Source organism: Malaclemys terrapin, chromosome 8 (assembly GCF_027887155.1).
Source record: "Malaclemys terrapin pileata isolate rMalTer1 chromosome 8, rMalTer1.hap1, whole genome shotgun sequence".
Taxonomy (NCBI): domain Eukaryota; kingdom Metazoa; phylum Chordata; order Testudines; family Emydidae; genus Malaclemys; species Malaclemys terrapin.
Genome location: NC_071512.1, coordinates 38,235,501 through 38,251,467, shown reverse-complemented (window position 1 = coordinate 38,251,467; position 15,967 = coordinate 38,235,501). Strand labels below are relative to the sequence as shown.

Genomic DNA, 15,967 nt, shown 5'->3' with positions numbered 1-15,967 from the left:
AAACATAAAGCATCATTTCCCTCTCATTAGACATTGCCCGATAAATTAACATTATATACTTTCGACCCACAGAACGAAGACACAATAACCTTAGCTCACCTGAACAGAAGTCCGATCCCCGTTACTAATGCTTACATCCTCAATAACTAGAATAGGATCCTTTTTCTCACAAGTTTGCTCACTACTCAGAGTATTTGAATAGTCTGACTTGGGAAAGTTGAACTGGCTCTTTCTGGAGTCCGTGGTTAGCGAAACCTCATGTGAGTAGGAATGAAGAAAAGCTCTGACTCCATCGAGCCCCACAAACTGCGAGACGGGAACTCCACTGAAAGTCACACTCGAGGAGTCAAACAGCTGCGAGTTTCTCCACCGGCGGAGCCTCAGGGCCAGTAACACTATGATAAAGGTAAAGAACAAGCAGGAAACGGAAGCCACGGCGATCACCAAATACAAAGTGAGGCTGGACTGGGGGTCTGTAGGAGCTGAGAGGCTGCTTAAATCGGAGAGGATTTCGGGGATGCTGTCAGCCACCACCACCGTGACAGTGGCCGTGGCAGAGAGAGGGGGTTGCCCGTTGTCCTTCACTAAAACCACCAGACTTTGCTTCAGCGCATCTTTGTCGAGAAAGTAGCGCGCTGTCCTGATCTCGCCGCTGTGGAGTCCCACAGAGAAGAGCCCCGGCTCTGTAGCCTTCAGCAGCTGGTAGGAGAGCCAGGCGTTCTGCCCGGAGTCTGCATCCACCGCCACCACCTTAGTGACCAGGTAACCCGGCTCGGAGGAGCGAGGGGCCAACTCCACTCCCGTGGAGCCATCGGTGGGAAAGGAGGGGTGTAAGATGTGCGGGCTGTTGTCATTCTGATCCAGGATAAAGAGAGTGATGGAGACATTACTGCTGAGAGTTGGGGAACCCCCATCCTGAGCCTGCACTTGGAACCGAATCTCCCGGAACTGTTCGTAATCGAAGGAACGCAGAGCGTAGAGAGCCCCAGTCTCGGAGTTAATGGAGATGGAGGAGGAGAGCGGAGCTTCCTGGATCTGAGTTCCAGTAATGGAGTAAGTGATTCGGGAGTTGTCCTCCAAGTCGTAGTCACGCGCCGTCAAGGAGAAAACGGAGGCTCCTCTCGGGTTATTCTCCGTGAGGTAGGCGGTGTAGGATGTTTTATCGAAGAAAGGTGCATTGTCGTTCGTGTCTAAAATCCGGAGTGGGATCATGGTGGCTGTAGAAAGAGGAGGAGTCCCATTATCCGTGGCGATCACTGTGATGTTGTATGCTGCCACCTGCTCCCTGTCCAGAGCTCGGTCTGTCACCAGACTGTAATAATTATCCAACGATTTCCTCAGCTGAAAGGGGAGGTTGCTGGGTGTGGAGCACGTGATTTCCCCGTTCTCTCCGGAATCTAGATCTTGCACATTTAAAAGGGCGATCACAATCCCAGGCGGAGAGTCCTCAGGGATCGAGTTGACCAGAGATGTGATTGTTAATTCTGGAGCGTTGTCATTCACATCACTAACAATGATCAGTATTTTCGATCTATCGAAAAGGCCTCCCCCGTCATGGGCTTGCACCTCGATTTCATATAATGCGGATTCCTCAAAGTCCAAGTTCCCCACGACTGTTACTTCTCCCGTCCTAGAATCCAAGTGGAATATTTGGGAAGCTTTCTCTGTGATTGTTCTGAATGAGTATTTTAATTCTTTGTTGACTCCTTCATCCGGATCAGTGGCTTTTACTGATACCACCGTGGAACCTTTCGGCACATTTTCCAAAACCCTCGCTGTATAGATAGCCTCAGTGAAAACTGGCGCGTTGTCATTTGCGTCAAGAACAATTATGCGGATTTGCGCAGTGCCGGACCTGACTGGATCTCCCCCGTCAGTAGCTGTGAGGATTAGATCGTGAACAGCTTGTTCTTCCCGGTCTAGAGACTTTTCCAGCACCAGTTCGGCATATTTCACAGCATCAGTTATAGTTTGCACATCCAGAGAGAAATGCCTATTATTGCTCAGTTGATATATCTGGATAGAATTAATTCCCACATCTGGATCCTGCGACTGCTGCAGGGAAATCCGGGTCCCCACAGCTGTTGTCTCGCTGATTTTTAACTCTAATTTCTCTGATTGGAAGCCTGGAGCATTGTCATTAATATCTGTGATTTCAACTTCAACTGGAAAAAGCTTCGCTTTATCCTCACGAAGAACCTCAAACTTTATCAAACATATCTCTATCCGGCCACAGATCTCCTCTCTGTCTATTCTGTCTGTGGTGTATAAATGGCCACTCTTAAAATTCAAAGCAAAATACTGACTCCTACCTCTGGCAACAATGCGGACACCGCGGTCTGAGAGCTCTTTTAGATCCAGTCCCAAATCCTTTGCTATATTCCCCACGAAAGAGCCTTTGTGCGTTTCCTCCGGGATCGAATAGTGAATCTGCCCAGAAACCGCCTCCCAAACGGTAACCAATAAAAAACAAAACAGGGCTCGCCGTTTGCGGTCCCGGAGACTTTGTATATCCTCCATTTTTCTCCGGATGTATATAGTGCTCTGATTCCCAGTCAGGTATGTATTTTCTTTTAGCCGCAGTCCTTTGTTTTCGCAATCACTGATGTTAAAATTAAGACTATTTCATAGATATTTCTCAGTAAAATCCCTCTGAGTAAGTGTGACTGATCTCTGTGTTCTGTGCTGTGTAACTGCGGGCGGGGCTGGCTGGATCTCTCTTTCCATTTCTCTGCCTGATTGGTGAACAGCGGCGCTCAGAGTCACAACCAATAACTGCATTAAAAAAAAATCCAACACCTTCCTATCTGTTTGTTAATTAATCTTTTCTCACGACTATTTATTTACAGTTACTTCCTCTATTTAAAATGTATACACTTACCAATACGCCTATTTGAGTTTCACATGGAATTACGTTAAGTAAATAGTCCTTGATAAGCAATTATTTAAGTAGAGTTCGTTGTGTTAAAGGAACACAGATGTACTATTTCCCAGACAAGAGGGTGATATCACAGTTGTATTTACCTGAATAAAATACAGCTCTGTATATAAATTTGTCAGGAGCTCACAAAGATATTCTAAAATTGGCTCCGCGTTCTGTTACACACTTTGCTTTGAAACTATATTGAAGTTCCCTGCCAACTATGGACTGTAGCATATTGGTAAATGGAATTTTTAAAATGTCAAATGTTATAATCCTTCGAATAGTCCATCACTGACTGACGCTTTTCCTTCAAAACTTCTAACGGGATGGTGAGAGTATAATTTTCACATTCCATAAATCTCAGGTAAGACAGTTACTGCTACAAAATTTATATCAGCAACGCGCAATAGTATCAGAACTTTGGACATAGTGCTGCACAATTCAATTGCCACTAATCACCGGTTGGTACCAAACATTTACAGTACTACACCGAAGAGAAATAACGCACACATATAAAAATAAAATTAATCTAAAAACCTTCTAGTTCACATGATTATACATATTCATGAATATCATTTTAAATCGTCTGAATAATTTAATTAAAAATCAGAGAAGAGACACCATAACTAACGCGATAATGCAAAAACTCACCTTGAGAAGAATTTCGGACGCGGATTTGGGTGCTTCAGAACCAGAATTATTCACAACTAAAATCCCAGAGTTGTCATTGCAAAAGATATTATCAGCTGTAACGTTCTGGTCACTACTTTTAAGCAAGTTAAATCCATTTTGCCCGCAGTCTGTAGCCAAACACAAGTTATAGGAATACGGCAAGGTCCCGTCTTTGTAATCTGGTAGGAATCTGGGATCAGCCTTGGAAGAAAGCGCAGGCCTGACATACTGAAGAATAGAGGAGCCTTTTGAACTTCTAACTTTCATGGCTATCACCACTATAATTGTAATTAGAAATAAAAATGAGATGAAGGCTAAAGCCAACACCAAGTAAAACTGTAAATCAGACTGAGGTGCCGAGTCATCCGATTGGTCGCTCATTTCCGGAAGAGCCTCTTGGAAGTTCTCAGCAAACACCAGGTTGAGAGTCACTGTGGCGGAGAGAGGCGGCTGCCCGTTATCCTTCACCAGGGTGACCAGCCTGTGCTTCACAGCATCTCTGTCCGCAAAGGCGCGGGCTGTCCGGATCTCGCCGGTGTGCAGCCCCATTCTGAAGAGCGTCGGTTCCGTGACCTGGAGCAGATGGTAAGAGAGCCAGGCATTGTGTCCTGAATCATAATCCACCGCCACCACCTTAGTCACCAGATAACCTGCCTCGGCCGAGCGAGGGACCATCTCGAACGAGGCGGAGCCATCGGCTCCGAGGGAAGGGTACAGGATGCGAGGGGCGTTATCATTCTGATCCAGAATAAACACCCTGACGGTGACATTGCTGCTGAGAGGCGGGGACCCGCCGTCTTGGGCCTTCACTTGTACTTCAAACTCCCGGAATTGCTCGTAGTCGAAGGAGCGCTGCGCATAGATAGCTCCGGTCTGGGAGTTAATGGAGATGTAGGAGGAGAGAGGCACCTCTTCGAGGTTGCTGCTCAAGATGGAGTAAGTGACTCGGGCGTTCCGGTCCAGATCCCGATCTGAGGCTTCTACACTGAAAATAGAGCCCCTCGAGGGATTGTTCTCTGGCACATAGGCGGTGTAGGAAGATTTCTCAAAGACAGGAGCGTTGTCATTGATATCCGAGATCTGCAACAGGATGGTTTTCTGAGTGGAGAGGGGGGGAGAGCCTTTGTCTGTGGCTGTGATTGTGATATTGTACTCCGGGGTTCTCTCCCTGTCTAGGGTGCTGTCTGTGAGGAGCTTGTAGTAATTATTAGAGGAAGATATTATTTTAAACGGCAAATTATCTTGAATGCGACAGGTGACTTCTCCATTTCCTCCATCGTCTCGGTCACGGGCTTTCATCAGAGCTATCACTGTCCCGGGCACTGAGTCTTCGGGAATTGGAGTGGACATGGATGTGAGTGTCATTTCGGGTGTATTGTCGTTCTCATCCAGAATTTCTATATGAACTTTGCAGTGATCAGTGAGACCTCCCCCATCCCTCGCTTCTACACCCATTATATAATTATTTCCTTCTTCAAAATCCAGAAATCCTTTTGTTGTGATTATTCCGTTACCAGAATCTAAACTAAACAGATGTCGTGAACTCTGCGGTATGTTGCTGAAATAATATGTTATTTTGGCATATGATCCTTCATCTGCATCAATGGCTTTAACCTGGAGCACTAAAGAGCCCTTTGGTAGATTTTCCTTCAGGTTGACTTTGTAGATCTCTTCGGTGAATACAGGGGGGTTGTCATTAGCGTCAGTAACAGTTATTTTAATCTGAGCTGTTCCAGTTCTCACTGGATCTCCCCCATCCACAGCCGTCAGGATCAAGTGATGGGAACTCTGCTTCTCTCGATCCAAAGGTTTCTCTAACACCAATTCTGACTCCTTTTTTCCATCTGGATTTTCCTTCAGTTTCAATATAAAATACCGATTTGGACTGAGCTGGTAACCCCGCAGTGAATTGGCTCCAACATCGGGATCTTGCGCAGGTTCTAGAGGAAATCGCGCACCAGGTTGTGCTAATTCATTAATTTCTAAATCTATATTATTTTTAGTAAACCGCGGTGCATTATCATTCATGTCCTGGATTGCGACATTCACGTGGAAAACATTCAAAGGGTTTTCAACCACAGCTTCTAAATTTAGGAAACAAATCAGTGATTTCCCACATATCTCCTCCCGGTCTATCCTGTTGTTCACATACAGGTTGCCATTTTCCCCATTCACACTGAAGTATGGCTTTTCCGAATTGACACGCAGCTTTCGCTGAGGCAGCTCTCTGCCATTTAACCCCAAATCCTTAGCGAGATTCCCCACAAGGGAACCTTTGGCCATTTCCTCGGGAATGGAGTAACGAATCTGCTCGGAGATCGCCCGGCAGCACAAAGAGAATAAAAAGGGAAACAACAGTACTTGCCCCGTGACTGCCCGGCCCGGCTCTCTGTGTCTGGTTTCCATATCAGCCACTCTCGGCTCTGTATTCCTTGCCTCTTTTATTCTGAATCGATTCTCCGTTCCAAATTTCCCTCGGCTCGTAAGAATCCTCGGGGTCGGTAATGAAATATAAATGAAATGTATTCCCCTGCTAGATTATAGCAATCCGGGAGGATTTGGTTTTTCCGCGACACTGTGTCTTTCTGCTGCGTTTCTTAAGAGATCTGCACAGTATAATAATGCAAATAGCTCTGCAAGAGGCTCAGTCCAATAGGTCCCCGGCTGCAGTCCTGACTCCGCATTGGCCAACAGCGGCGCTCTGAGTCTTAGTGAGGGAACTGCAGGCGAAATGCTCACATCGGAGACGGAAATACGCAAGACCCCGCAATATCACTAAGCATAAATTCTTTCATAAACTATTTTTTGAGAGTTAAAAAAATCATCAAGATCTGAGAAGTGGAAACTCCGCAGACCAGGTCAATTTATAATGAACCAACTCCGAAGGTAAGATTCTCATCGGAATGTTGCAAAATTAGTTTTCCTTTCAAGAGTACAACCGACTTCTTTACCCTCTTGATTTAAAATACAACATGTAAGTGTCTGTTGGTGTAAAAAAATGCCATTGCATGCATTTTCAGCGTTATAAGTAATTTCAGGTGAGGCAGTTTAGCTCCCTCATATCCTCATTCGGTTAGACTATTTGTAAATTTCTGTTGTTGCCATAGGCGATAACATGATTTTCGTCGCTAGAGAGCAGAGAACGTTAATTATGATGGAGGCTGAATATGGAATGTATTAAGTAAATTCAAAGTATGCTTCTCTGAAGATGGAACTATCTTACTTAAAACCCTTTGTTCACGGCTAGATGTACCCATTCTTATTTTATTTCTAAAATAATCTCCCGGTATGTGTATGAACGAGGCCTGGGACATAAGGTATAATCCTGTTCTCGCAGAGGTCAACAGCAAATATTTTATTGCTTCAGTGGTGTCAGGATTTCTCCCTTGAGAAACAGTTCCCTTCCCAGCTCCGACACAAAACTCCTAGGCAGTGGTTGAGTTTTCGTAAAGGCGGGGAGGGGGCACGAGGCCCCGCCCCCTTCTTTGCCCACGAGGCCCCGCCCCTGGCCAAACCGGATCACGGAGCCCTGGCCTCCTCACCTGCTGATGATGGAAAGGCCGAGAGCATCCCCCGGTGCCCTGTCTCCGTCTCGCGGGACCCCTGCCCACTGCAGTTGGAAGGTCCGCGCTGGGTCCCCACAGCTGCTCGCGCGGTTCTTATCCCTACCCGGCTCCGGCTTTCCGCCTGGCCTAGGGTGCCGAAGAGCCACCCGGGCAGCTGTGGGGAGCAGCCGCGGACCATCCATCTGTCCTGGGCGGGGACATGAGTCGGGGGCTGCTCTCGGCTTCCCCGGACAGGGCAGGTGGAGGATCTCCGGCTCCGGTTCCTCAGGCCGCTGTTGTCTGGGCCAGCTCCAGCGTCTGTTCCCGGCGGCATGACTGGGGGCGGGACCTCAGGGGGAAGAGGAGGGGCAGGGGGCCGGGCCCTGGGGAAAAAAGTGGACGGACCTGGAGGGCCATGGTCAATTGGTCCCTGCTGTTCCAGCACCCATGCTAAGTGCAACATTTGGAAAGTTAATTAGTCCAAATTTTTCAAATTTGGAGCCCTCAAGTTAGGTAACTAAAGCCATACTGAAGAGCCTAAATAAGTGTCTTGATTGTCAGTGACACTGAGCTAGGGTTACCATATTTCAACACTGAAAAAAGAGGACACTCCAAGGGGGCCCTGGCCTTGCCCCAACTCCGCCCCTTCCCCGCCCCCATTCCAACCCCTTCCCCAAACTCCTTGCCCCAACTCTGCCCCCTCCTCTGAGCACCCTGCATTCCCCCTCCTCCATCCCACTCTGATCTTGGTTGGGGGTTGCTAAGTGCTTCCCTGCTCCCCACTCGCCCTGCAGCCCCTGCACCCCCTGCCCCTGCAGCCTCTGTGACCCCTGCTCCCCACTTGTCCCCCCACCGCCCTTGCAGCCTCTGTGCCCCCTGCCTGCCCTGCCCCTGCGTCTCCTGCCCCTGCAGCCTCTATGCCCCTACCTGCCCTGCTCCTCCTTGCCCTGCAGCCTCTGCACCCCTCTGCCTGCCCTGCTCCCCCGCTCACCCAGCAGCCTCTGCCTGGTGGGGGCTTCGGAGGCTCAGCGGCGACCAGGGCGGCGCGGGTCCCTGCAGCCCCGGCACATGCCGCACTCCCCGCCGCCTCCTTCCTGCCGCCGCTGAGCACGTTCCCCGGCCTGTCCCCACTGGAACAGCTCCCACAGCACTGGGTTCCGAGCCACGTGGGGCAACGGGGCCGCAGGAAGGGTCCCCCAGTGGCTGGGGTCCCCTCCCGCGAGGGAAGCCCGAGCTGCTGGCTGGGCCCGGCCTCCCCGTGGTCCTGTGGGCTCAGCTGGAGCACGTGGTCTGCCTGGCCTGCAGGGCCAGCAGCGGCCCCTCTGCCGCTTTCTGCGGCTGCGCCCCCCCTGCCCGAGCTCACTACAATGTAGCCGGGGCGACTGGGCTGCACTGCGGACCCGACGCATCTTGCTGGGGCCGGTCGGACCCTGGCTTATGCTTCCCTATTTCCCCAGACATGTTCGGCTTTTTGAAAATTCCCCCTGGACGGGGATTTGAGCTCCAAAAAGACGGATATGTCTGGGGAAATCCGAACATATGGTAACCCTAACTGAGCAACTTCAGCTGCCACTCACTTAATTTGGGATCTGTGAGTCCCCGCCTACTAGAATATGAGACCTTTTATATAGCTGACTAAATATTGATTCACATGCCTAATAACAACATTTGAACACTTTGATTTAACCTATCTGTGCCTGAGCTTTCTCGTAGTTAATTTGGGAATAATATAATTTTCCTAATTCAAAGGATTGTTGTTAGACTAAATTAATCATTGTTTGTAGTTTACTGTGAGCCTGATCCAAGGCCCAGTGAAATCAATAAAAATCAATAAAAATAAGAATCCCACTGACTTCAATAGGTTTTTTGGATCAGGCCCCTTAAAATGCTTGCATGGAAGGGAGTATATAAGTGTGAAGTATCACAGAGATGTTCTGATGAGAACAGACCAATAGAGTACAAAAATTATGAGATAACTAAAAATAAGAGATTTTACTTTTTTTTTCTTATAGGCATTCCATATTATAATCCAAGTCAGATACCAAAGAGGACATTTCCTTATGAACAAAACAAACAGTTATCAATAGAAATATTAGGTACTCCACATATGAAACATTTTATGTAATAGTGAAAATATTGACATAAAATTATTCTTCAAAAAATATCAGTAGGTGAAGGGACACAATGCAGGTCTTCAATAAATGTCTTTAGTTAGTTGTCAGAATCCATTGCAATACCTCACACCAAAGCATTTCATCTAGTGACTAAACACATATGTGATGTCAGGGAATGACTGTCCCTAAAGAAACTACTAGAAAGATGTGTGAGAAACTTTTCTGTATTCTTATTAATAATTATTATAAAGTAATTATATACCCCACTGAAGAAACTTTTAATCAAACATTAAAATGTGTTTAGGCCCAACAGGAAGACACAAACAAAAACATACAGAAATTAATCTGACATGTTAAAATGATAGGATTTATTTATGCTAGCTCCATAATTCTGTATTTATTACATTTACAGTATATATATCAGTACCGGCAAGATAATGCCATGTATGTGTGGGATTGAATTAAATTTGTAGATTGAATATTAAAGTAGATTCTTTCTTTTAAAGTCGAGAGGTCCTCTAATCAGTGAGTCTTCTTTAAACATCCACATTTTATTTGAAAATGTAGAATTTTAAACATGGTAAAAGCATTGATGTGTGTTCAAAATTCAAATAAGCAGGGACAATTTCACAAGAGAGGAAAAAATATTCTCCTAATCCAAACAAATAACAAACATTATTCCATAAATCCACAAAATTGATAGATACTTGTGTAACTTCCAGACGAAGAATACATATTTTAAAATATATATAAACTGGAGGAGATGATAACCTTCACACAGTCTTCTCTATTATGTGTGAAAGCACAAAGAATGTTATCAAATCAATGACCAGAGGTCCTTAAATGACCTTCCAGTCAGAAACAGAATGGTAATAATGGCCCATGTCAGGGCCAAACCTTCAAATAGGTCCATTGCTTCAAATTGTGCAGCTCAACATTGAGGGCCTATCTAATGCAAAATGTGATTACCTCACAATGATCTTGCAGATTCAAAATATCTATGCCCTTGAGGTACATAAAACAGACCTGGAGAGTGAAGGCCAGTGATAGAAGATCAGTAGAGTCCACATGTCTGCAAGCCATCACCCTACATATGGACTTGTGATGTACATAAAATATGACCTTAAAGATTCCATCAAAGTCCTACCTATGATGAACCCCTACTCAATCACCATCAAGAATGGCTATCTAACAGTCATTAACTTATACAAGCCACTGTCAATGGAATGGTCAAGTCCAGTTTTACCAACACCAAGCCATCCTACCATCTATGTAGGAGCACATCCTGGGCTTTCACTGAAGACCAGCACCTCCTCTCCAATGCCAAATACTGTGGCATGTTCAGATTGGATGGAGGCAATGCTATACTCCTGACATTTGTTTTGTGTCACGTGACATCTGTGGTCACACAATACCATTGAAAAGGCCAATTCTCAATGACTTCGCCAAGAGCAAATACAGCCCAGTCATGGTTTGCATAGGCCTACAATTTTCACTCATTCAATCGTTCCTGCAACTGCCCTGGAAAATACAGTCTGCTGACTGGCCCAGCTATGTGGTGATTGTAGACGGCTCGATAAACCAGATTCCATTATATTCAGCTAATTACCACCACTTTGTAGGCCTACTAATATTGGCTGCCAAATGAGCATTGCATGGGGCTTCATAAAATCATTAACTCCTTGTTGGACAGAAGAGAACAAGGCACTCTTCCAGAAATATCAAGCTCACAAAAGCCCCAGGAGGCAGGTTACTAGTGGAGTTCTGCAGGGATTGGTTTTGGGACCAATCCTATTTAACATTTTTATTACTAACCTTGGTACAAAAAGTGGAAATGTGCTAATAAAATTTGTGGATGACACAAAGTTGGGAGGTATTGCCAACACAGAGAAGGACCGGAATATCATACAAGAAGATCTGGACAACCTTGAAAACTGGAGTAATAAAAAAATAGGATGAAATTTAATAGTGTGAAGTGCAAGATAGGGACTTAGGGACTAACATCAAGAATATTTGCTATAAGCTGGGGACTTATCAGTTAGAAGTAACAGACAAGGAGAAAGACCAGGATGTACTGGTTGATTACACGATGTGTATGAGCCAGCCACATGATGCAGCCATGAAAAAGGTTAATGCAGTCCTAGAATGCAACAGGCAAGATATTTTGAGTAGAGATAGGGAAGTGTTAGTATCATTATACAAGGCACTGGTGAGACCTCATCTGGAATACTGTGTGCAATTCTGATATTCCATGTTTAAGAACAGTTTGAATTCATCTGTCTCCCAAGTTTAAGAAAGATGAATTCAAACTGGAACAGGTGCAGAGAAGGGCTACTAGGATGATACAATAAATGGAAAACCTACCTTATGAAAGGAGATTGAAAGAGCTTGGCTTATTTAGGCTAACCAAAAGAAAGCTGAGGGGAGATATGATTGCTCTCTATAAATACATCAGGGAGTGAGAGGAGTTATTTAAGTTAAGCAGCAGTGTGAACACAAAATTCTTCTGTGTGTGTGACACTGGCAGACCAGGTACCATCTAATTCCAAGGCCCCTAGGTCTCAACTGAACACTGAGCAATACATAGTTGAAAACCAGACTGGCTCACCTGTGTGTTAGCATTGTTAAAATAGAAGTTAAATTTATAAGAATGTGTTTAGTGCTTAGACTTTATGAAATGCTTGTAGGATGCTGCACGTATTAATCTCACTTATAACATCTGTACCCCATGTTATAAGGTTATATCGAGTGTTTGCATTGTAATCCTCTGTAACTGTAACTCACCAAACAGGAAAGAAGCATTAACTAATGTGAAATGCTGACTTCCACAGAAGGTGTTAGGTCCTGCCCTCAAGAAGGCCCACTGAAACCAAATGAGGCATTGTAAAACATCAAATACTTCATTAATTGCACTCCTCTCCCCACTCCCCGATGAAGAGGAGACATGAGCATGAACTCATCCCATCAGCTTGAACTCTGAGGGGAAGAGAATAAAAATCCCAGACAAAAAGAAAATGGATCTCTATGCTGCTTGCACTTTGGAGAGGTCAGAATTTCTAAGCATAAGCAAGGGACCCCCAGTTGCTTAGCCTGAGTTAGCCCTAGAGAAAATATAGGGTTTGCATATTACAGCAGCTTGTACTACCTTTTGGAACCCAACTGTAATGCTCTTGATTCACTACAGACAGCTTGACAGTGTGACATTTGGAAAGCTGTTTAGGGCAAAATTTTCTAACTTAGATGTAAATCCATCATTATAAATATAAATAAGTGATGCTGGCAAACCATGTGCCAACTGATGTGAAGGTCCCCAAGTCTCACACTGACAAATATATAACTGGAATCAGTGTGACTCATGTGTGTGTCAGTATTGTTAAAAAAAAGTATTAGAATGATAAGAATGTGTTTAGTTTTTAGAATTTCTTCTTCTTCTTTCGTATGGCTGGTGTAGAGCAGCAACTACAATTTCACCTGAAGTTGATTGAGCCAAATGGCTACATTAGGAGTAGCAGAATTTATTGAATGCTTGTGAGTTGCTGCACATGTTAATCTCACTTATAACATCTGTATCCCATATTGCAAGGTAATATTTAAGTGGTTGTAGTGTAAGCCTCTGTGACTGTGTAAATCATCATTCAGGAAAGAGACATTAATTAATGTGAACGGCTGATCTTTCCAGAAGGTGTTATACCCTTCCTAAAAGAAAAGGTCTATCAATATCAAACAGACTATAGTGAGATATTGCAACTGGAATTTTCCTACCTACCATCAACAAGAGGACGCTGTTGTTGTTCTGCCTCCTTCCCCTGAAGATGTGCCATGAAGTGGCCTCCTCCCATCAGCTGAGTTTGCAGTTTAGAGCACATGGCAGGAAGTGGACAAAAACCCCAAACAAAAGGAACTAGCTTCTTGGAGTGTGGGGAGGAAGTATTTCTATGCATAAGCAAGAGATTCCAAAGCTGCTTAGCATGGATTAGCCCTAAAGGACATATAGAGGTTGCTTATTATATAAGATTCATTTACCTTTTGAAATTTAAGATTATAACTCATCTTGTATATATATTTACCTGCTTTAACTTTGTAAATAAACTAATTTCCTTTTCCAAACAGTCTACGCTGAGGTTGGTACTCACACTCTTGAATCACTGCAGGCAGCGTTACAGCTTAATTTTGAGCATCTGTAACTCCCATTGATGTCATTAGGATTTGTGGAGCTCAGAACCTACCAAACGCGGCCCCCCACTTAATGCCTAAATATAGGTTTATGTGTTTAGAAGTTTGAAAAGCTCAATCTCAGTCCATGTCTCAGCTTCCTCGTCTGTCAAATATGTAGAATATACATTTCCTACCTCACAGGATTGTTGGGAATCTTAATTAAATAATTATTATCTGTAATGCACAGTGAGATCCCTGGTTAGAAGGCACTATGTAAGCTGTAATGTGATGTATATGATGATGTTCTTATTCACATATTATGATGTTCTTAATGACAGCAGTTCAACATACAAAGAATCAAAAATGTTAAGGTAACTCAAGATTAAGATAACACATGTAATTCCATCATTGAAATGTAGGTCATGTCCCAAGAAGACACTGTCTTCGGGACAAAACTAAAATGTTCCAGAGGAATTCCAAATAGGAGACATGGAATGCTGAAATTATTCATTGTAAACACATTCATTAGAAGATATCACCAGATGCAAAGATACAACATATGCCTCTGATAAATTTCTTTTGTAATATCCCTCGGCCCACGCTGCTTCCTGCAGCCCCCATTGGCCTGGAGCGGCGAACCGCGGCTAGTGGGAGCCACAATTGGCCGAACCTGCGGATGTGGCAGGTAAACAAACCGGCCTGGCCCACCAGGGGCTTTCCCTGAGCAAGCGGCGGACCAGCTTTGAGAACCACTGCCTACAATATTGCATACATAAAGTTAAATTGTCATTTTCAAATGAAAGATACCTACATTGAAATATACATAAATATAACTACATCTATATAACTGTTTATAAACAGACAAACACAACTTTATTTCCTTTTACTTCCACATAAATCCTTCATTTTTCTTCTCATTTGATATGATTCTAGAGACAATCAGTATATCTTCATTCCACGTACAAAGAACTAAAGATGCTAGGTCAGCTGAATCAGTGCCTCTATACGGAAATTTAAAAAATTGTCTTTTCTAAACATTAAAAACAGGTGCCGGAACTTATCTCTAATTAAAATAAAAGCAACGACAATAAAACCCGATGAATAAATCTTCACCCACAACATTTAACTCGCAAAGGCCAGACTATTGGAAACAAGAAAATCAATGCTGCAGACAACTGCAAAGAACTTCAGATGAATTAATCAGCAGAATTCTGCACTAACATAATTCTAGATTACAACAATAAAAACAAATTGAAGTCATATGACAGTGGGATTAAATTAACTGTGTGAGAAAAAAAATGCAATCTAATGCAGTGGGGTAGATTTGAAGCTCATCAACATCACATCAATGTGCCTTCCACTAACCTTAGTATTTCACATACTCAGAAATATCTGTATATTTGTAACTTCCCAAACTGGGTCTCAAGAAATCTTAAAAAGATAATGTTGTTTAAAACAAATATTCAATAAAGATCAGGGGGTAGCCGTGTTAGTCTGTATCTACAAAAACAACAAGGAGTCTGGTGGCACCTTAAAGACTAACAGATTTATTTGGGCATAAGCTTTCGTGAGTAAAAACCTCACTTCTTCGGATGCATCCGAAGAAGTGAGGTTTTTACTCACGAAAGCTTATGCCCAAATAAATCTGTTAGTCTTTAAGGTGCCACCAGACTCCTTGTTGTTTTTATTCAATAAAGAGTAATTTCATTTAAAATAATAAAGGAAAAGGATGTTTGTGCCAAATTCATGGCTATGAAAAACACGTCATGGACCATGAAATCTGGTCTCCCCCTATGAAATCTGGTCTTTTGTGTGCTTTCACCCTATATACTGATTTCATGGGGGAGAAATTGGGGGTCCTGACCCAAAAGGGAGTTGTAGGGAGAGTTGCAGTATTGTCGTTCTTACTTCTGTGCTGCCCTCAGAGCTGGGCCACTGGAGAGTGGCGGCTGTTAGCCGGACACCCAGCTCTGAAGGCAATGCCCTGCCAGCAGCAGCACAGAAGTAAGGGTGGCAATAACATACCATGCCACCCTTATTTCTGCACTGCTGCCTTCAGAGCTGGGTGGCCAGAGAGTGACTGAGGGCCCAACTCTGCAGACAGCAGTGCAGAAGTAAGGGTGGCAATACCACACCATGACATCCTTACTTCTGTGCTGCTGCTGGTGGCTGCTCTGCCTTCAGAGCTGGGCTGCCAGCCAGCAGCCACCATTCACCAGCTGCGCAGCTCTGAAGGCAGCGCTGCCAGCAGCAGCACAGAAGTAAGGGTAGCAGTACCACAACCCCCCCCTACAATAATCTTGTGACCCCTCTGCCCCACAACTCCTTTTTTGGTCAGGACCCCTACTATTACAACACCATGAAATTTCAGATTTAAATAGCTGAAATCATGAAATTTACTATTTTAAAAATCCTATGACCCTGAGATTGACCAAAATGGACCCTGAATTTGGTACATTCATAAGTAATCAAGACACAATAATACCCTCCTCCCCTAGAGCAAGCCATATGTACACTGTATTTTCTCAGTCACAGAGGGCTTGATGCTACACTTATTG

At 44.3% G+C, this 15,967-nt stretch overlaps 2 protein-coding genes across 2 annotated transcripts in view; both read right to left on the bottom strand.

The window, feature by feature from the left end:
• Positions 1-15,967, bottom strand: part of LOC128841919 (protocadherin gamma-B5-like) — a 226,322-nt gene that overhangs the window by 198,919 nt on the left and 11,436 nt on the right. The gene's annotated exons all lie outside the window — the stretch shown is intronic.
• On the bottom strand, positions 91-2,668 carry LOC128841808 (protocadherin gamma-A5-like). Its single transcript, XM_054037247.1, has one exon. The coding sequence runs from the start codon at positions 2,518-2,520 to the stop codon at positions 91-93; it is 2,430 nt and encodes an 809-aa protein (XP_053893222.1). The 5' UTR covers positions 2,521-2,668.